Here is a 21,607-nt window from a genome sequence, read left to right as displayed (position 1 = left end):
TCCTTTAAGTGGTAGTAATAAGTGCAATAACACAGTAAACAAACAACAGTCCCACCCATGTATATGCAAGCATCCAAGTCATCAATATAGTACAAATCTTTAATTTGCATAACAAGTGTTTCAGTAAGCAATATATTAATTGGAAGATGGTATAGATCTTGGAGTGACATGAAGAAAAAAAATTCAAATGGTAAAACGAGCTTGGGACGAAGTCTGTACATCGGGTATTTCTTTTTTAACAAAAGGTCGTATTCCGTCTAATTATGCACTATGTAACCACAATATCTATTTTTGTATATTTCACAATGATACAAAAGTGTGATGCAACCCGAAGTGTCACACTGCATGCTTGGTGACATCCCCTTGAGGCTGCAGTCCTTGAAACTGTTGGAAAAAAAGAATGTCTCTAATGGCATAGTAAATCCCACTCGTACCCTTCTGTCTCCAATTATTATGTCTTTGGCATGGCAAAGTCCCAGGCGGTATCCTGAGCACACTTCCACATGGCGCGCACCAACCGAGTGAAGCCCATGTCTTTTGGTTTTTCCAGTCCACGCATAAGCCGCTGCTTCATAATGGCGATGAACTCCTTATTGCTGAGCTCACCGTTCCCTGAAGAAGAGTGAAGTGGGGGGTGGGCTGACTTGAGAGGAAGAAGAAAAATAACAAGACAACTGCTTACACAAGAGTTACGTACCATCGCAGTCGAACAGGGCGAAGACCACATCGCACACGTGATCTGACAATTCCACCTTGGCAACAGTGCGGGCCACCTGTTTCATGGTAACTGGAAGAGGGAGTTCACAGACCAGGAAACTCATTAGTGGAGAAGCGTAGCAGCGTGTGGTGGACACATAATTTGTATGAGACTACAAGTCTTTGCCTTTGGATCAGTCGCAGTGGAGTGCCAATAGCAGTGAGCACAGTCCAATACATATGGAAATGAGCAAGAAAGGCTGACAGCATCAGCGGGTCGAACTGAGAACCACTCTGAGAGGATGACTGGGGGGGGGGGGCAGAGAAGCCCCAGGCAGAAAAATGTTGAAAATCTTCTTAAACTCCGGAATAGTAGTTTGCTGTCAAATTAATAAAAAAAATATTTTTTCCAATGGCTGTGTCAGGAATCACTGCCAATCCACTCCGATACAGTGCTCCATATAGCGAGTATCCCATTTTTAGGCCAGTTCAAAAGTGTGGTCAGTATCAATTATAGCCGTTGTAACACATCTCAAAAAGTAGTCCATAACTGACAATGCTGACAAAAAAAAGCAATCCTCTATTGAATGATGTACTGTGCCAAAAGAAAAAGTATGCGTTTCTTTATTGTAAGCACAGCAACACATTGCAACGCAGATGGCTTTGTTTGTATTCATTATTTAACTTAACACTCAAATAATGAAATAATGTATTATAATTTCAGTATTAGTTTTATATATATATATATATATATATATATATATATATATATATATATATATATATATATATATATATATATATATATATATATATATATATATACAGTAAAGTCTCGTTATATCGATATTTAAGGGAGTCCGAAAAAATATCGATATAACCGGGACTATCGATATATCCGACCCTGTTTGCATGTAATTTTCTCCGTGCCTGCATAGAAATAGTATCGATATAACCGGGACTATCGATATATCCGATATCGATATAACGAGACTTTACTGTGTATATATATATATATATATATATATATATATATATATATATATATATATATATATATATATATATATATATATATATATATATATATATATATAATATTACAAAATTTATTTTTGTTTGTAGTTACCAAAGTGAATGGCAGCCAATAAAAAGAAATGCGTACAAAACTACACGGTGAAGATGTTGACTCATTTATATTCTGTGATAGATTTGTTTTTGGTACACTTTGAAAACAGTAGGTGTATATGTGAATAAAAAGATTAAAGTTTGACTTTTTAACTCATTACTGCCAGACATGTGCAAAAAATGCCTTTCATCTTCCTTTCATAACTTTGTTGCTGTGAAATGTAAATTTCTCCACTGCGAGACTAATAAAGGTAAATCCAATCCAATCCAAAATGTGTCCACTCCAGTGCCAGGGTTTTTGTCATTGTCACTCGAATTCCAGGACCCACAGAATATTGAGTTTTAGGACTACATAAACATTCAATGCAGCGTAAGAAACCTTCGACCCTCTTCTTTCATCAGAAAATAGGGCTAATTCCTAAATTATACGAGTATGGAGTTACAGTAAAGTCTCGTTATATCGATATCGGTTATATCGGTAGTACTGCTTATTACGATACTATTTCTATGAACGCAAGGAGAAAATTTACATGCTGCAGGATCGGATATATCGATAGTCCAGTTATATCGATATTTTTTTCCGACTCCCGAGAATATTGATATAACGAGACTTTACTGTATATGAGCTTGAAATGAGAGTGGCTGTCGAAAATACAGTGTGATACATACATATTGGTTTATATAGCGCTTTAACAACAGCTGAAGCTGGAATAAAGCACTAACATGGAAAAAGGGTAATGCTGCCCCCTGGTGGAATGGGAAAACATTGCCAGAGGCCATGGCCAGCGCTTCATCTGCACCCAAACAAGAAGAAAATAAAACCAGAACAAATTTGGGAATGGCGTTCTCTGTCAAATTCTCAATTTCCGAACAAATTTGTGAATGGCAGTGAATGAGTTAAAGAGTGATTGACCAATCAAAATGTTTAAGCTGATATGTGTTTTTATTTGAGCACATTTGCAAAGGCTAAGATACAGATTTAGCCATTAGCAGGATTGTGATCATTCAGATCTGCTGGAAAAAAAAAAATCACAAATAATGAGGAGAAAGAAGTTGGTAATGACACATTATTAAAAAGAAAAAATAATCACCACCACCCCAAAAACTGTGCCGCAATTACTTGTGTACATGCTCATAGATTACTCTTAACAATTTTGCGCAGAGCGATTTGAAAATGTAGGTGTTAATGATGTTGCACTAATCACAGTTTACAAGAAAAACTGCCAACCCCCCCCCATCCCTGCCAGCCCATTTTAAATTTAATGACCCATTACTGACTTGCCACAGACTTGGGTTTGTGTTTCAGCTGCCATATCAGGTCAGAAGTGTGTAATGAGTTGCCATCAGATATTCCTTTATCAATCCCCAGAAGGGAAATGCAGATGTTTCAAATCCATAAAATAATAATAAAAATTATCGCTGACCAACTAACAGTGCCAAAGTGCATACAGAAAAAAACACCTTGCTTGTGAGGCAAAATAACCCTATTTGTGTGTCTATGCGAGTATACCCCCAGGCCACAATACAATTGAATGAACGGCAACACAAGGCTGTATAAAAATCCTATCTTTGCAATGATAGGAACACTCGGTTATTAGTTTAACGATGTTTAATATGGTGTCACACTGATAGCCCGTTTCCAATATTTTGACACTCTCATCAATGAGCAAACTAAAGTTTTTAACTCATTCACTGGCATTCTCGAATTTATTCAGGAATTGAAAATATGACATACAGCGCCATTCCCTAATTTGTTTTTTTTTTTTTTTTCATGCTTGGATGCCGATAAGGCGCTGGCAAAGGCCTCTGGCAATGTTTTTTTGTTCTCCACAAGAGGGCAGCATTTCCCTTCTTTCAATGTTAGCGCTTTGTTCAAGCTTCAGCGCTATACTGTATAAACCAATATATATGTATTGCATTGAATTTTGGACAGCCGCCCTCATTTCAAGCTCATATAACTCCAGACCAATATAATTTAGGAATTAACCTTTTTTCTGATGAAAGAAGAGAGTCGAATGTTTCTAACACTGCATTGAATGTTTATGTAGTCCTAAAACTCAAGATTCTGTGGGTCCTGGAATTCAAATGACAATGACAAAAACCCTGGCACTGGAGCGGACACATTTTTGCACATCTGGCAGTGAATGAGTTCATGAATAGTTTTCCAAATTGTCAGTTAAAACTGAGCATTGTTTTCACAAAAGCAGATTTTAGAAACAACTCTTATTGAGGAGTCTTGCATTGTGCCGGAGGATATACGGCTCTTTTGGAGGGAAAATGGCATTACCTTTATCTATGGATGCTCCGGCCATGTGGTAGAAACTCAGCGCAGTGTCCACATCATTGACATTCTTGAGAAAGGTAAAGAAATTCTCCACCTCCTCAAACGTGATGCCCTGCACCGAGGACGAAAAACAAAGATGAACAAAAAAAAAAAAACAATTGAAAAACCTAGAGAATGCATAAACGCTCATGAATGGGTCATTCATGAGCTTATCAAGGTTATCCAAATATTGCGGAAATGCTGCGAGCCCGATGCAGTTCAGCAGTGTGACACAAATGGGCAGAGGCATTGGGCATGCATGGATGAACGCAATGCTGTGGAGTGTCAGCAGAACAGGCCCACATGCATAATACAACATGACTGCCATACCGCAGAACTGCCCAGGCTTTTTCAAATAATTTTTTGATTGCTCCTTTGCAATGAAAACCTTTTTTTTAATGGACATAAGACAGGTCAAGCTTATTGACCAATCGCACATTGCTCAGCTTATCTGGAGTACAAAAGCTGAAAGTTAATCACGTGATGTATGCCATCTTGAAAGAGGAGGTGATGGGAAACATTTGATTGCAAAACCAGCGAGGGTGTGAAATCCTTAAGCACAGCCCTCCATAGCCTGACTTACAGAGCTCATTACTGTGAAGTGCAACCAGCATGAAACCACAGTAGCGTACACGGAACATGGTGGGAAAGGGGAGCTGAGTGCGCACGTTCAGAATTTGCTTTCAATGCTTAGAATATTTTCGATCTTGTCCCTCTTCTCTCAGTAAATTCAATTCAGGCATTCTAAACGTCAAAGTCCGAATTGTGTTTTAGAATGGATCATGGAAGTCAAGTTAAATGCCCCTTTTACAGGGTGACCCAAAAAGATGCGGACCCATGAAAATGTCAATTGTCGCTTTGATTAAAACGCTATTTATTTCAAATTACAACCACACATTATTCAGTTTATGGAAGACCATTCACCAGAGTTTCAGCTATTTCTGTCAATTTTTAGTCAATTTATGGCTTTCCCAAGATATGTTCAAAATGTCCACCATTTCGTTGCAAGCAAACCTGTACTCGTCTGACAAAGTTGTCAATCACTTTTACACACTCCTCTTTCGGAAGAAAACATTGCTGCAGTGAGGGACTCGGTAGGACGCATCTTTTTGGGTCACCCTCCCGCAAGATGTGTGTCAAAGTGATTGACAACAGGTTAGCTTGCAAAAAAATGGTGGACATGAATATGGTGAAATAAATAGCTTTTTAATCAAAGCCACAATTGAAATTTTAATGTGCACGCATCTTTTGGGTCACCCTGTATTAAAACCCTCAAGCCAGTCCGACATTCAGGGTGGAATAGAATAAAGACATGGAAAAAATGGGAGTGGGCGACAAAGATGTCAACTAGCTCTTGCACTTTTGCTGAGTACCCATGTTCTGCGTGTGCTCAGAAGACAGAGATGAAGTGGATGACAAAAATGAGGAATGGGAGGGTAAACTGGCCAAATGGATAACCTTGGTGTGTATGAGATCCCCAAAATGATCTCCAGTTCACACACATAACCCCCCCCCCCCCCCACACCGTTCTACCTGTGCATCCTTAAACATCTTCTTCAATCCCTTCTGCATCTGCTTGAGTTTACGGGACTGAACGCCGCTGTAAGCAAGCAGCATACCGCCAAACTGTCTCTCTGAGATTCGGCCATCCACGGGATCATTGCGCTCAAACTGCAAGGGAGAAGTTAATAAACAAATTAATAAACAAGTGCAGAATGATGGGAAGCTGTAAATTCTAGTGTGAGACATCAGATTGACTCGTGCCTGGGATAGGAAAGGATTTAAATCTCGCTGTGGGTTTTTCCTCAGCTTTCCAGCATAGCGTGTCTACACGGAAGCAGACCTTGGCCCTGTCAGGTCACTCCGGGTGATTTATATCTGCGGCAGCTTGACAGCTACACGGCAGCCTTCTTTCTTCGCCTCTAAATATGCCGACCTCTCAAAATGCTAATTCGTACCACAAGGGGCAGCTTGTTACTATGCAAATGATAAACCCGACAGGAGCTCTCGACGATGATCATTGATATCCCAATGAAGCATTTACCTTGACTCCCTGACGAGAAGTAATGAACTAAGATGCCTTATTAGAAAGTAGATTACCCAAGCCCTTATTTTTCATGTTTTCACCAAATGCAAGGCGGTGTGTTTAACTCATTCACTGCCAGACGTGCAAAAATATGTCCACTCCAGTGCCAGAGTTTTTGTCATTGTCACTTGAATTCCAGGACCCACAGAATATTGAGTTTTAGGACTACATAAACATTCAATACAGCATTAGAAACCTTAGCCTCTCTTCTTTCATCGGAAAAAAAGGTAATTCCTAAATTATATGGGTCTGGAGTTATGTGAGCTTGAAATGAGGGTAGCTGTCCAAAATACAATGCAATACATACTACGTATTGGTTTCTACAGCACTTTAACTGTGCGTGCGTGTGCACCCGCATGTGTGCGTGTGTGTGTGTGTGTGTGTGTGTGTGTGTGTGTGTTAGTTATTTTCAGGTTGAGTGAATGCTGGAGCATCTCACTGCTGATGCTCACCCACAGGAAAGCATTTTTGTTCTTATTCTGTGACTGTAAAGTGACCTTGAGAGCTTTAAAAGGCACCTAGAAATTGAATGTATTATTATTATTATTATTATTATTATTATTATTATTATTATTATTATTATTATCATCAATAACAACAGCTGAAGCTGGAACAAAGCGCTAACCTGGAAAAAAGGGAAATGCCGCCCCCTTGTGGAAAAGAAAAACGTTGCCAAAGGGCATGGCCAACGCTTTATCGGCAACAGAGCATGAAAAAACAAAGCCCAAAGAAATTCAGGAATGGCGCTCTATGTCATATTTTCAATTCCCAAATAAATTTGTGAATGGCAGTGAATGAGTTACGATGCAGCGAATGCTTTCATGGCGGATAGTTGAGTTGATCATTTCAACAAAACCCATGCTGATATCACCATACTATGAAAGGTGAAGTATGCCTTTGGCTATATGGCCAACAATCTTTTCCCATGAACCCATTGGCTAAATGACCCCAAGGTATAATCAAGTTATAGTACCTCCAGCTTAAGCACATCATGCTGCAGCTTCCTTTGAAACTCCAAGAAGCTGCTGATGGTAAGCTTTCCCTTCAGATCTGCTCCAAAGAAATAGGTGGTGAGTGCTGAGCTGCAGCCGGCTGTCTTGAGAGTGTTGCCTGTGGTGGAGCGATCGCGGTGTCTCATGCCCATGCTCGTTTGAGAGCGAATAATGCTCTGGACCTAAATGGAGATAGTGGATGAATCATGACAAATCACACACAAATACATCGCTATCAAGAAATGTTATGTAAATATAAGAATGTGTAGACACCTATATTTTGTTCTCTTAAATGCAGAGCAATTTCTGTTGGAAACCATTTCTTCTATGAACAGCTTAAATGAGCTTGTTACTTTTACAGGAGACAAATGTCTAAGTAAGCCTGCGAGGAGATCTTTCCTCTTTGAGTTCTCTTGACTTTGGTGTGCTAGCATGCAACAAGCTTTTTCACTTCATTTATATTGTTGATCCCAGGCAAACCTGCTCGAACTCCTCCAGGTCGACTTCTCCATCACCGTTGAGATCAAACATCTTAAAAGCGATCTCGAAGTTCCTCTGGGGGGCTGGAGACCATAAGCAAGGACACAAAAAATGCATTCTGGAATCAATAAAGAAATATGGAAATGACACATCACACTTGAATGATTCACAAGATGGCTAAAAAGTTCAATATAGGCTCATATCATATTATATACGAACTGCTCCGTTTAATGAACAATGCTGCTCTTATAATGAAATCCTCAAGACTCAACACACAAGCAGAATCACAAGGCTCACTGATTTATTAAAGTGGAATAACAGTGTTTGTTTTCATAGATGATAAAGAATACACGCCTTTGAGTGTTGTTATATTGTCTGTCTATAAGGATTGCTCCACCATTTGTTATACCATCACAACCACCACCACACGGTCAATGCTAATTGTTTGGCGATCAATGGCTTTTTGCATTATATGTTTGATTCAAGACAGCAGGGCCTCTCTATGCAGGGTTTGAGTAATGTCGGGTGGGAAGAACAAATCTGCACTTACTGGACAGCACAGTGGTGAGGAAGATGTAATCGGAGAAGGAGATGAGGCCACATTCCCCCAGAGTGTAAAATATGCTGTCTTCATCTGCAAACTTTTCCCTCTCTTGGGCAATCTTCTGCTCATATCACCCCAGGCAAACAAAAGAAAACACATGAAAAGAGCAGACTTTAATTGTAATAGCCCTCATTAGCTTTTCATCGTGATTCTATGAGTTTTATATCCATAGCAGACTATCCTCAAAGACACCCCCCAACCCAAAATGAAAATAAGAAATGAGAAAATACAAGAGAACCAGTGTGCATTGGAGTGAATAGGTTCCAATGATCGAGTGAAATATTAGTCATGCAAGAGCTGCATACACATGAGTCTCTACAGGAAGGTGAGTTTGCTTGGTGATGACAAATAGTTAGTGGGTGTACAAACATTACATACCAGAGGCTGTACTCACAGTGTGATATTGACACAACAAGAGAGGAAACATCACAAGACCGCAGCACAAACATACACACTATTGATAAAACATCTGGAACACAAACCAAAGGGTATTATTACTTATAATAGGATTTCAGTTTCGCACACACATTATACTGGGGTACAACACACGCGCACACACACGCAAAGAGGTAATATATGTTTTTTTTTCTCTTTTCCATTAGCATGTGTATAATTACAGCCTTGCATGATAGTCTGAACTAATCACATGCACACTTGGTGAAGAAACGTCTAAGTAGACAGTTTCCCATTATTTGACCGCTCCACAATAAGAGTGGACATGCCTTTTTTTGGGTGGGGTGAGGGGTAGGAGTTGCACACTAAGCCTAGGTGGAGTTACCTCCGTCTGTAAGAGGTCCATTTCAGAGGAGAGGATGAGAAAGAACTGTTAGAGAACAGGCATGGATGATGCTGTTTTAAGCAGGGTCTTGAACGATAAACACACACACACACGTATATTTATTCTGGGCTTTCTTACACATAGACAAATGAACACACACCTCAACAAAGAAAATAATTGGATGAAAAATAAAGTGATAATCACGGTAATAAATTACTGCCAAAATCATTTGGTCAAGTCCAGTGCAGCTTGAGAAGCGCGACAGGATAATGACACTGTCCGATGTACAATGGAACCTCAATATCATAATTTGATCTTTGAGATTCCGCTGTCGAGCGTGACATTTCGAATTTCTAACAATTTGACAAAGATGCATGAATAGAAACATTTTGAAGCATCCCCTTTGGATAGGATAACAAAACTAATGTACACATAGACACACACACAGACACTCTGAATTTACGTGTTAGCTAAAATGACTGATCCCAACTGACTATCACGCTCATTACTAGTAATCAAGTAAATTAACAAACTGCGCATTCATTTGACAGTGCGTGCCTACTAATTGGTGTCAACATCACAGCTGTCAGAGTAAATCTGATCTTGCTTCCTGATTAAATAGCTCTCCTGAACCAGCTTGTATTCATATAAATCCGTACACATCAACCTAAGCTTATGGCTGCAGAACAATTAGGAGAGCAACTGACTAGTCAAGGCACAAAATACACTTACAGGAGGAGGTTAAGTGTTTGGTCAAGGCCAATCTTGTTTCCAAGCACCCAGAGCGATATGCTGGACACATTTTAACTTCAAAAGTCAAACAAATAGCATAATCTGAACACATCCAATAAATATGTGCTTGAAAGTCTGCTTCAAAATTTTACTATGCTATATATCAGTGGCGGACCATCAGGGCCTGCGAGGCTTTCTCTTGTGGCCTAAAAATATCTGAATCACAGACTGATGTTAATTATATTTTGTCCATGAATTCTTATTAAATATTTACAAATTGTCTTTCGGCTTCCTTTCATTTTTTTCCCCGGTTGCGCTGCTTCCATACATGTGTTTTCGTATTTAAGTATTTAATCAATCACATTGCAGCCATCATGTTACCAGGGTCAGAAATCTACTTTGGACACCTTCACAATCAGTTCTGCGGGCCCTGGAGCATCAAATGTGTCGCTCAAACTGTTGCACTAACCAACCAGAGTTCTAATTGGCTACCCAAAAAGGGTTCCGAAGCCTTCTTGAAGGCGCTAGTCAATGTCAGAGTTTTCACAAACTGATTGGCTAGCCACTACCCAATCTTAGTTTGCAAAAACTGCTCTGATTACAAGCCGCCAGTGACAAGAGCATACTGGCAAGAGCTAGCACACTGTATCGGTTGTGAGCTGTATAAGCAAATATATTGTGTTGATTTAATAGCAGTTTTGTCAATCCACAATGGCTTAAGGAGGAGAAGAAATTGATTTGGTTGGAGATTTACTGTTAAAGCCATTTTCAACACGAAGTTTTCAAGAAAACATGGACATCATTAAGAAATATCGTTATTTTTCCTGGCTAATGGTACCCTCTGACCGAACAGGTGTGCAGTTAATAGCTGATTATTATTCTGGGAACACAACTGATGGGGGATTCTAATGCAGAACGCTCAAACAACACATTTCGGTTGCTGGGAAATGGCACATGACTCACAGGAGAAAGCCAAACCCTGTGATGACCATGTGACCCAAGACCTTTTGTAGATCGGGACAGCTGATAGCGATGAAGAGAAAAATAGTATGTATCTGTTTTTATGTGCTATTAATTGACAGACATGGCTCACAGGGAGTTAGAAACAGTGAAAAGGTTATGCAACATAGCCATTAAAATTGAGTCCAAACAGAGGCCGGCTGAAACTTCCTGTGAAATCAAAACGAGTGAATAAGATAACAACTTGGATCATAAATTTCATGACACACCCACGCACATACAACCCCAGTAGCAGGTGTCAACTGATAGATGATGTGGCTTTTTATTCCAAAGGCCACAGTGTATCGGGAACAGTTTAAAGCCATTTTAAAACACAATTCCTGCCTTCAGTGACTTTATAACCATGCTCTTCAGGCACCATGCAGGAGTGACATCTGAACAATCCAAAAGATGAATTGGTGAAGGCGACCAAGCACATTCACACAGCCTCCATGCTAGCTAACAGAGCCATTAACTTGCACCCCAAAAGCCCCTGTGTTGCTCCCATGCGGAGAAAGAGGGCGGCCCCACCGGCTACTTTCTGAGGAAGACAGTGGTAAAAGGGCATGCTGAGGAAATGGGCATGGGTGCCAAACCAAAGCATGTAGAAAGCTTGAGCTCATAACTCTTTGAAGAGAAATAAAAGGAGATGAGGGAGAAAATTATTTAGAACGAAGAAGAGAGGGACATTGAGTGCAGGGGAACAGCAACGTTACAAATTGTAAAAGGCTGACAAATTGAAAACATGTTCAGTTGTTTATAGCATCTATCTTAAAAGTAGTCGCCGTGGTTTTTTTTTGAGGGTCACATTTGAGTTGCGCCTCTATTCTGTGGCAGAAGTCTTCAGTAATTCCAAAAGGAATAACATCGAAAGTTTAAGTTTAAATAATTTAGTGAGGTCGGAATAGCAGACAGCTGCAAACAACGGGTTTATACAAAGAGCACTGGGGAGATCTTTAATACAATGGCCAACACAAAGACCTTGAGGTAATATAATACATAAACAGACATGAACAATAGCGGCAATGGCTTGTGTGTCACCATCAGTGACTGACACCTCCCAATCAATGATATACTTTAACGTGACTGACCTGCTCCAGGCCAAACGTTGATATTTACCGCACCCACATTTGGCAATATGAAGCTTAATCTCACACGATTTAGTGATAACCAAAAGCACATTGGTGAAAAAAAAAAACAATTATGTTCTGAACAACAGCCAGTAGCAAATTACAGTAGTAACTTGACACACCATAATAAAAAGAATTTCTGCCAAGTCCAGTGATAGTGTTAGTATTGAAATTGCAAAATTGCTATTAACATGGAAACCAATGCAAAGATTTAGAAATGTTCTTTGAATTTAAAAATGATGGTTTTGAATAGAAGATTTCAATAGCATAGCTTCTTTTTTTCATTTAACAAAGAAATTGTAACGATCCCTAAAAAATGCTGTTATTTTAGCAATCAACCACCATTTGATTAATAGTAATCATTAAGGTTCCTCTAAAACATTTATCTGGGACCCAGCATCTGATTTTCAACACTTCCAATCGAATTTTCACAGGCTATGATTCGTGGGAAATTACTACTTGTGCTGTTTTTATAATAATAATAATAATAATAATAATAATAATACATTTAATTTCTAAGCACCTTTCAAAACTCTCAAGGACACTTTACAGTCACGGGATAAGAACTTTTTTTGTGTGGGTGAGCAGTGGCAGCCATCACCTCTATGCTGTGCGCAAAAGGGAAATGAGGATGTTACTTTTTTAGACTGAACATACACAGTCCTGCCGTGTACAGGAATAAGATTCGTGGATTCACCCTTGCTGAAATTGCAATAGGGAAATATTGAATGTAAATCATGAGGAGAGCTGTTCCACTGCACAAACAACACCGAGTATATAGGAGAGTGAGTAATAAAAAGAGTATAAAAAAGAGGGAGAGGCACATGTGGACTAAAAGAACCAACAGTATCAAGTATTGACTACAATGTGCAGCATTTCATTCAGGTACACACATGCCGCTGAGCACACACCCCATACCTGCCAGAAGTCCTGAAGAGGGGGAGGGGGCGGAAGCGGGGTTGAGGCGGGGCAAGGGCAATAGAAGAAGCAAGGAATGGGGGGTAGGGGGGTTTGAGCAGAGCATCGGGGGCAGCAGATGGAATTATTGGGGGGCGGGATGGGGGGGGGGGGTAAAGACAGACAAGGTGGAAATGTTGGTTTTGAGGAAGATGGTTATTCACAAGGGGAGGAGAGAAAATGGAAGGATTATTTGTTATGAGAAGGAGACAAAAGCATGACTGAATCAACAATCGTTTAAAAAAATGGTTGAATTGTTGTGGGGGAAAAAAAAAAAAAAAAATCACACCCACATCAACACATTGGGTGGAGAAAACTCAATGATGGACACAATGACAAACCACGTTCAGCACAAAAATAAAATCCTGTTAATACTTTTAGAAAGAGGTCTTTACGTTGAGCAGCAAAATAAAACACACAGTGACTCAGATTACAAATGCAAATGAGTTGTTTAGTCACAGTCAAACAGGGTGTGTTGCGTTTGCCTTCAATGTAAAGTGAACCTGCACATCAGCAAAAACCAGAGAGGGACGCATTGACGTACACACAACAGTTGTCAACTCTTCCACATATGGTTGGCAAAATAGTACCTGCAAATCTTGTAATTGTTTTAATGTTTTTTTTTCACTCATCCACTGCCAGACGTGTAAAAATGTGTCCACTCGTGCGCAGGGATTTTTGTCATTTTCACTCAAATTCCAGGACGTACAGAATATTGACTTTAAGGACTACAGTACATAAAGATTCAATGCAGTGTAAGAAACCTTAGACCCTCTTCTTTCATCAGAAAAAAAGAGTTAATTCCTGAGATATATGGGTTTGGAGTAATATGAGGTGCAATTGGGGCCGGCTGTACAAAAGACATTCTGCCCCCTCATGGGAGGATAAATATTGCCAGAGGTCTGACCAGCGCTTTATCGGCACCCCCGCAAGAAAAAAAAAACAAAACCGGAACAAATTCGGGAATGTCACTCACCATTATATTTTCAATTCCAAAATAAATTCGGAAAGGGCAGTGAATGAGTTAATATTGAATGGCAACCGAGACAAAGCTGGTAGTTTTAGCGCAATATTTTATTTATTAGTCAATGACAATAGCCTATTGCTATTCTTTATCACAAAGAAATCTAAATCTTACCTTTCCATCATAGCGTTTCACCGCAAATTGATCAAGCCCAAGATCTGAAGAGTAAACCAAAACAGTCTTGCATGAGAAATTTGAACGATTACACACACACAAAAAAATAACTAAATAAATAAGAGCTCAATCAAATTTCAAATCTGAGCCTGAATGAAACAATAATCAGTTAGGACAATGTTGTCTGGTTTTCATTGGGGTTTTATGATGTAATATTTTTTGCATACGTATGATTTTTTTTTATTCACTTTTTTTTAAGAGAAGAGCAGCTGTTTACCAGACGAATTGCCCCCCAAAAAATATGAGGTACTGACATGACATTTGCATTGCATGTTTTACTTCACAACAAATGACAGGCATTTTCCACTTGCTTTTTTATTCTGATCATGAACTCTGCACTCAACTAGAAACTTTTATAGCCTTTTTTACTGGAAAGGGGGACTAAAAATTACACACCTTCATGACAATCTACAGAGCCAATCCCATTGAGAGGGGAAATGAGCGGGCACAACAGATAATAGGGCATAAAAGGTCATTAAAAGGGCTAATTTCTGTGATAACATTCAGCTGAGTGGATGTCTGAAAAGTAACTCACTCTCTGGCTGCTTCTCATTTGGTGTGATGGAGCGTATGAAGTCCTGGGGCGTCATGTAGACCTCAGTATCTCCATGCTCACCGATAATCTTCAAGGTGGCAAAGTAGCGAAAAATCTTGTCTGGGGTCGAGTAAGCCCGTATTCTATTTTCGTACTCCATCACCTACCAAACACAGGAACTGGTTGTCATTCAATAGAGGAAACACCGTGATACTTATATTTTTTTGTAATTTAAAACAGGTTTGAAAAAGAAATCTCAATAAGAGCCTCTGTAGAGTAAAATTCAGCAAAAATGCTGAAAAAATAGACACAAACAAATCTCAATTACAACAGAATGTAGCAGTTGGTGAAAAACAACAGGTCAGTGTTAAGCGGTCATTAGCTCCGTTAATGTTCGTCTTAAAATAGCCACCCCGTTTCTGCAAAATGCAGCAACTGTTCAGGGCCACAGGCAGTTTATGTATTCTATGTGACCGCATGACTGACTTTCTCAAGTTGCAACACTCTCCCAGCGTAATAATTGATATTCACTAATATACAGTTGGAAAAAATGTATTCATGATTCAGTGTTTGTTCAGACTATTTATCAGGCATTATTACATTGGGAATTAGGAAGATTTCCACTTGTTGAAATGAGATTTGTTCTCTGGAGGGCTGATTCTTTTTGCTTCGCATGCCATTATGTAGCATGGGAGGTCCAAGTCAATTCAGTTATTTCCATGAGGATTTGCACCCTTGAAAAATAGTAAACCAAAAGAAAAATGGTGTGAAAATCCAACATATACAATAAACTCATTCATGAGTTGGTTAAATGTCTTGACAACATGAGCAATGTGTCAATGTTATTTGACATAATTGTAGCTGTTGTGAAAATGCTATTTATTTGTTGTTTTGTATTTTAAGAAGCACTTTGGGACAGGACCATTTGTGCAAGAACTATTTTGCAATCTGCTGGTAAAAGAATATGGCGGAGTGAATCCAAAACTTTCGGATCCTCGACCATTTCAGCACAATATCAGACGTTTTGCATAATTTAACCATTTTACCAATAAATCCATATTCTATTCAGTGATGTGATCAACAATCAACAAGCTGGAAACAGAAGACGGCGACTTAATAATTTTCTGTGTTGTCCCCCGCTCCCTAATTAACAGCCCTGTTGTTTATGACGACAGAAATATAAGCTGATTACCTCTGTAACATATTCTGTCAAAACATCCCAATATCGCATACTGAATATTGATTGCTGCAGGGGCTTTTGATGAACCATTTTGTAAAGGTATCAAACAGGAGAGGGAGAATGGCTGATTGTTGGGAATGGCCGGTTATTGATTACCTTGCGGTCACGGAAGCCAGAGCGTTGCTTCTTTTTTTTCCCTTCGCCACTTTCATTCTTGGCCTCGTCATCACTATTGCTCGCCTCCACCGATTTCTCCGACTCGGAGTCTGAAACCTCTTCTCCATTTTGTGGCTGGGAATTTCGGACCGATGGCCCTGCATCGGCATAAGCTCTAGTTTTCAACAACAGAGATTTGAATCAAATTAGAACTTGTGGGAAATGAATGTGTCAGTGGGTAATTAAATACAATATCTATGTGTATTTTATAAATACAGCTGCATTTGTCGGGTATATGATGGATTATGTACATTCGGATGCATTAGTGTTCAATACAGCAGTAATGAAAACGTGCTACACTGTACTGTATTGTGTTTTGAAATGGTAAACTATTTAACACAGACAACTTCTAGAACACCACCATTTTTTACTTGACAAATAATGCTAAACTGAGACCGTACATGGTGTATTGAATTTGATTGGATTTGCCTTTATTAGTCTCACAGTGGAGAAATTTATATTTCACAGCAGCAAAGTGATGCTTTTCACAACTTAAAACACAAAAATACGTCTAATCGCCAAAAAAAAAACATTGTTGCCAAGTATAAAGGGTTTTTTACAATTAAGGAACTACCTACCACAAATGGTACAAAAATTGACAAACGAACGTTCGTTTGGCAATTTATGTATACGCGCCACCGGCAGCCAATCAGAAGCCTGTTTCGTGCTTCGGACTACACCCTGACTGAAAAGTGTACTTGAAAGTTTTGAAAGCTGCTGAGAAAGAGGAGTCCGCATGACTTGTAGCGTTTTGTTTGAGGCTTTTGCTTTATTGAATAAAACAAACGTTTGATTTGAAAAAAATGCTTCTTTTTTTCTTGAAGAAGTTTGTTGGCCATCCGGGCTGAGACGTTTTGAAAGTTGTCTGCCCGACGTAAAAGTTGTACGCCCCGGGCCACCGGGCAGATGCTATTTCAAACACTGGTTATAAACAGAACAGTGGCTCAGCTGTCAAACATCCCATGGCATCATCCATCACGCTCTTGCAACACAGTTATAGTATTACCATTGGGATCTTGAGTAAGCAATTGAATATCCTTTTGACCATTTTGTCTTGAACACCAGCCTTCTTAGCAAGGGAGAAAAATCTAAATACTGACACCTGCTACATGAGATTAATCAAGGGCACAAGATGCCATATGTCAGTAACTCGTCATTGCTATTCACCTACCTTAGCATAGTCTACCATTTGTAATCATGCGTTCACATACTGACATTATTGTATGCATTTGTCTATTCAATAAGTAAAAAAGTCTCCATTTATTGAAATACATACAAAAACACGACTATTCCATTTGATTGCCAATCGCTAAACTTAATATGTGGGACATAGACAAATGAGTTATGTTGATATAATAGTGAGAGAAAACAGTTTGATCAAGGACCCTCACTTTTAATAAAAAGAGACTGAAGTACCGGTCGACCACCGACTGAAGTACCGGTCGCCCACCATGTGTTGCTAGGTAACAGAGGGAATCCCGCATTGTAAATTCTGTTCAAAATCAAGGTCACGGTGGCAGTCATCTTTCCATAGTTCATTGTAACAAAGGCCCTTTCACTAGTTTGGGAAAAAATCTTGTTCTTAAAATGAAGTTTAGGTGAAGGCTTTTTTTTAATCAAAATCGGCAAATGGAAAATACACTACGTGAAATCGGGATATTGAAATGTCAAAGTTATACAGTTATATAAAGTTATATATTAAGTTCATCCTGTCTACTTGATATCTAATTTAAAACAGATTATTTCCTTACAGACAGTGTATTGTAGGTGTTCAAATACCTGACATGTTTCGCCGTATAGAGTACGCCGAAACATGTCAGGTATTTGAACACCTACAATACACTGTCTGTAAGAAAAGAATCTGTTTTAAATTAAACCTTTATATATATAATCATATATTATATTTGGAAAACTGTTTTCATTCATTGAGGTGCGCCTTATAGTCCGGTGCGCCTTACATATGGAAAAAGTTTGAAAATACACCATTCATTGGGGGTGCGCCTTATACACATCATTTTTTTGTTTTTTGTTTTTAATATTGTGATAGTCTTGACCTTGACATAATTCGGTCTGAACTCAGCTATACCTTTTCCAGAGCAGTCCAGTACTAGCAGAGACACTAGTTACCCCAACCAGAGCTGCCAACATCACCCTCCTTCGACCAGACCCTTTGACCGCACCACTGTGGTAGCGCCGGGACAAGTTTGAAACGCCAACCCACACAGCAGACAGTGCCCGCAAGCGGAACATTCTGCAAAGAAGAAGAGTGTGAAGGTGAAACACTGATTAAAGGAAAATTTCATTCCAACTTGGGATATGTTATCCTAAAAAGTAATTACATGTGCAGAAAAAATGCATTCATTAAAAAAGCATGAATAAACAACACTTACACCAACCTGCTAATTTTCGTCCAAAAAAAGTGTCGAACTTGAGGTCTAATGTTACCATATAAAGCTATATCTGAAGCGGGCTGAATTAATCAACGTCAAAAGATGATTTGACAATTGAAAATTTGAAGACCCCTTGTGGAGACGTTTCCATGTATAAATCAGAGTGGAGTATTGTCATGAAGCATCGTGCCAAATGTCAATATAGCCTCGCAATGACTGTCATACCGAAGATGTGATTTATAAAAGGAATCTGAAAAATGTGCAGACTTTGGATGGAACTGTTCAAGACAAAGTGGAACTGATGAACTGTACATTAGAGTTAAACCATCTAAATAAAAGTTGCTGACCTCAAAGGATTTATTTCACACTGCATGAGCTTAAAATGCTTGAAGCTTAAAATGCTTGAACCTTTTTTGCATCCCTGTACTGAAAAATGCCAACCATGAAGCAAATTGGCAAATTGGTCAGGCGTGTGTAAAATAGTAGAGTTATGGGGGAAATAAATAAATAAATAAATAAATAAATAAACAAACAAACATTTAAAAGAACCATTTTCCTTGAATTGTATCGTTTGACTGAAAAACCAACTTTGCGACTTTGACAAGGGTCTACTGAACTTGAAAGTAATTGATTTCGTAAAGCCATATGAGTTGTGAAATGATTTGTCAGGGTGTGTTTCTATTTTTTTAAGACCTGAGGAAAAAAAATAATTCTCAAGACATTGCCAAACCAGCACCAAGTAAGTCGTCAGCCACACCTACTTTTGGGCAGGCGCAGTGAAGCACAAACAGCTTACGGGCTTGTCTTCTAGCACTGCTAAATACAGCGATTTGATTTTCGAAAAATTGTTTCCAACACTTTTTATTAAATCAAGTTCAAAGCCCATGGCAATAAATGTGCATTTGCAAAGTGTGCAGTTGGCCAATTAATAATATCTTTTTAGGGGGTGTGAATATAATAAAACTTGGCATGGATATTAATAATACTCCAAAGCCTAATAATAATCATCAATTTTACTTCTGGTGTTCTGATGATGGTTTGAACATAATACAGAGGAACCTGCGATGTTAAACATATTCTGTATGGTCAAACCTCTTTCAGACCTGACAGTAAGAAACTGAGTTATAATAATAATAATAATAATAATAATAATACATTTAATTTACAAGCACCTTTCTGAACACCAAAGGACGCTTTACAATAAAAAACAATACATAAAACAATAAAATCATTAATAAAACAATAAATAATAAAACAGCAGATTAAACTAGGCCATGAAAGCAAGTTTAAACAGGTGGGTTTTGAGGTGAGATTTGAAAGTAGGAAGGGAGTCAATGTTACGGATGTTGGGTGGAAGTGAGTTCCAGAGTTTGGGAGCGGAGCGGCTGAAAGCTCTGCATCCCATCATGGTGAGAGGAAGAGGATATGAGGGACGGTGAGGGAACAGAGATTTGAAGTAGGTCAGACAGATACGGGGGGCAAGGTTATGGACGACACGACAACAATATTTCTGAATTGGTGGGTGAGTAATACAAAGGAAAAATAATTTTTAAAAAGGACACTAAGTCTACGTTATTTGGAACATCTGCTTGAGGCTCATGGCTGTAATAAAGACTAGAAATGTTAAACATAAGGATCTGAATAAAAATGGTATTAAATGTATACTGCACATAAATATCCCAAATTCAAATACTCAATCTCAGTTGTGTGAGACAGAATTTATTTTAATTCTTCCAAAGAAATTTGACTTTTGTTGCACACCACACATGCAGTTGTCATGATTCTTATATTGCAGTTATTTTATTTTAGGATTTATAACAAGACAAGTAAGAATCACATTATACAGAAAACTGTCGTGCCGAAAGAATGCAAGTGGACACAATGTTTGACCACAGCATGCCTAAATTAAAACGTATGAGCATCATCGACATGAAAGGATTGCTAACATGTAGGAAATCGAACCCAGCTCGGTCTTCCTGTTATTTGGGCATTCTCGGACATCCGTAGGCATTGCAAAACTTCATTTGATCGTGAGAACTGTGTTTCGATTCTCTCGTAGCACGCACGTATAGCTCGGTAACGCCTGCTCGCTACAGTGCAATGGCGTTATAAATCGAGATGTCGTTTCACTCTCCCCGTTAGCGAGAGACCTCGAGCGAGGAATATCAGAGGGTACTCACGTGATTGGAAACACAAACACCACTTGGGCAGGAATAAAACAATACCCTTAACGTTCCAGATTACGTTGTAAAAATGCAGAAAAAAATAGATGAGCTGCAAAGAAAGTGGCAGACTTCCGTATTCCCATCGATCGCTGAGAGACGGGGCGGGTCTTCATGACGCCACAGACAGAATATAATCTCATCCAGTCATCCATCCAATTTAAAGTATCCATCTATTTTCTGATCCGCAGGCCCATTTAGATTGTTAAATCAGCCATCCGTGTTTTTGGAATGTAGGACAACGGAATACTGAGAGAATACTGAGCAATGGGAGAACTTAAAAACTTCTCACAAGGAGCTGGAATCGAACCCGATACCTCTCCAGTTCGGTCGATGCGTTAACCGCTTGAACAACGGGCTACCAATTTGAGTTTTATTTTCCACACGTTGCAAAATCACTTAAACTCTATGCCTATAAAAAGTAGAGATGTGGGTACTCAGGTAAGATACAAATTAATTCATGAAATTTTATTTTTTTCCCCTTCTTTCGGCTTTTCCCTTTCAGTTTTGCCACAGTGAATCAGTGTCCTCAATCTTCAGAGATTTGATTCACACGTTTGTTTTGGCCAAGCTTTTACGTCCGATGCCCTTCCTGACACAACCCTCTGTATTTATCCGGGTTTAGGACTGGCACAAGAAGACACTAGCTTGTGTCCCCTTGTGGCTACAGAACAAGCAACTCTATGAACTAAATAAAAATGAAGATACTCTGTAAAAGGCTGATCGTCAGCACAGCGGCATTCAAATGCAGACATCTAGTAAATGTAGAATTACATATTAAATTACAAATTAATTCATTTTCGGAACCCCCGGCGGGCCTTGAGTTTCACACCTGTTTTGTTCACAACAGTTTTGTTGTTGCTATCCTTACTGACAGACCTTTTTTTATCTTGAATGCTGCACCCTTCATCTTTTTGGGTGTGTTGGCTTTAGGCAGCAGGAGCTTATCTGTAAAGACTTC

General features: G+C 39.0%; 1 protein-coding gene across 1 annotated transcript; it reads right to left on the bottom strand.

Moving 5' to 3' along the window:
- Positions 1 to 85: 85 nt before the first annotated feature.
- micu1 (mitochondrial calcium uptake 1) lies at positions 86 to 20,762 on the bottom strand. Its single transcript, XM_089012493.1, has 12 exons — positions 20,605 to 20,762; positions 18,121 to 18,285; positions 15,975 to 16,149; positions 14,639 to 14,801; positions 14,044 to 14,087; positions 8,256 to 8,370; positions 7,706 to 7,788; positions 7,207 to 7,407; positions 5,681 to 5,818; positions 4,112 to 4,220; positions 698 to 787; positions 86 to 612 (listed from the first exon to the last, which is right to left on the bottom strand). The coding sequence occupies exons 2-12, from the start codon at positions 18,282 to 18,284 to the stop codon at positions 452 to 454; spliced, it is 1,443 nt and encodes a 480-aa protein (XP_088868619.1). The 5' UTR covers position 18,285; positions 20,605 to 20,762; the 3' UTR covers positions 86 to 451.
- Positions 20,763 to 21,607: the final 845 nt, after the last annotated feature.

The sequence above is a fragment of the Hippocampus bargibanti genome, linkage group LG13 (genome assembly GCF_051943395.1).
Source record: "Hippocampus bargibanti isolate YZ-2025 linkage group LG13, ASM5194339v1, whole genome shotgun sequence".
Classification (NCBI taxonomy): Eukaryota; Metazoa; Chordata; class Actinopteri; order Syngnathiformes; family Syngnathidae; genus Hippocampus; species Hippocampus bargibanti.
This window is presented reverse-complemented; position numbering and strand designations above follow the sequence as displayed.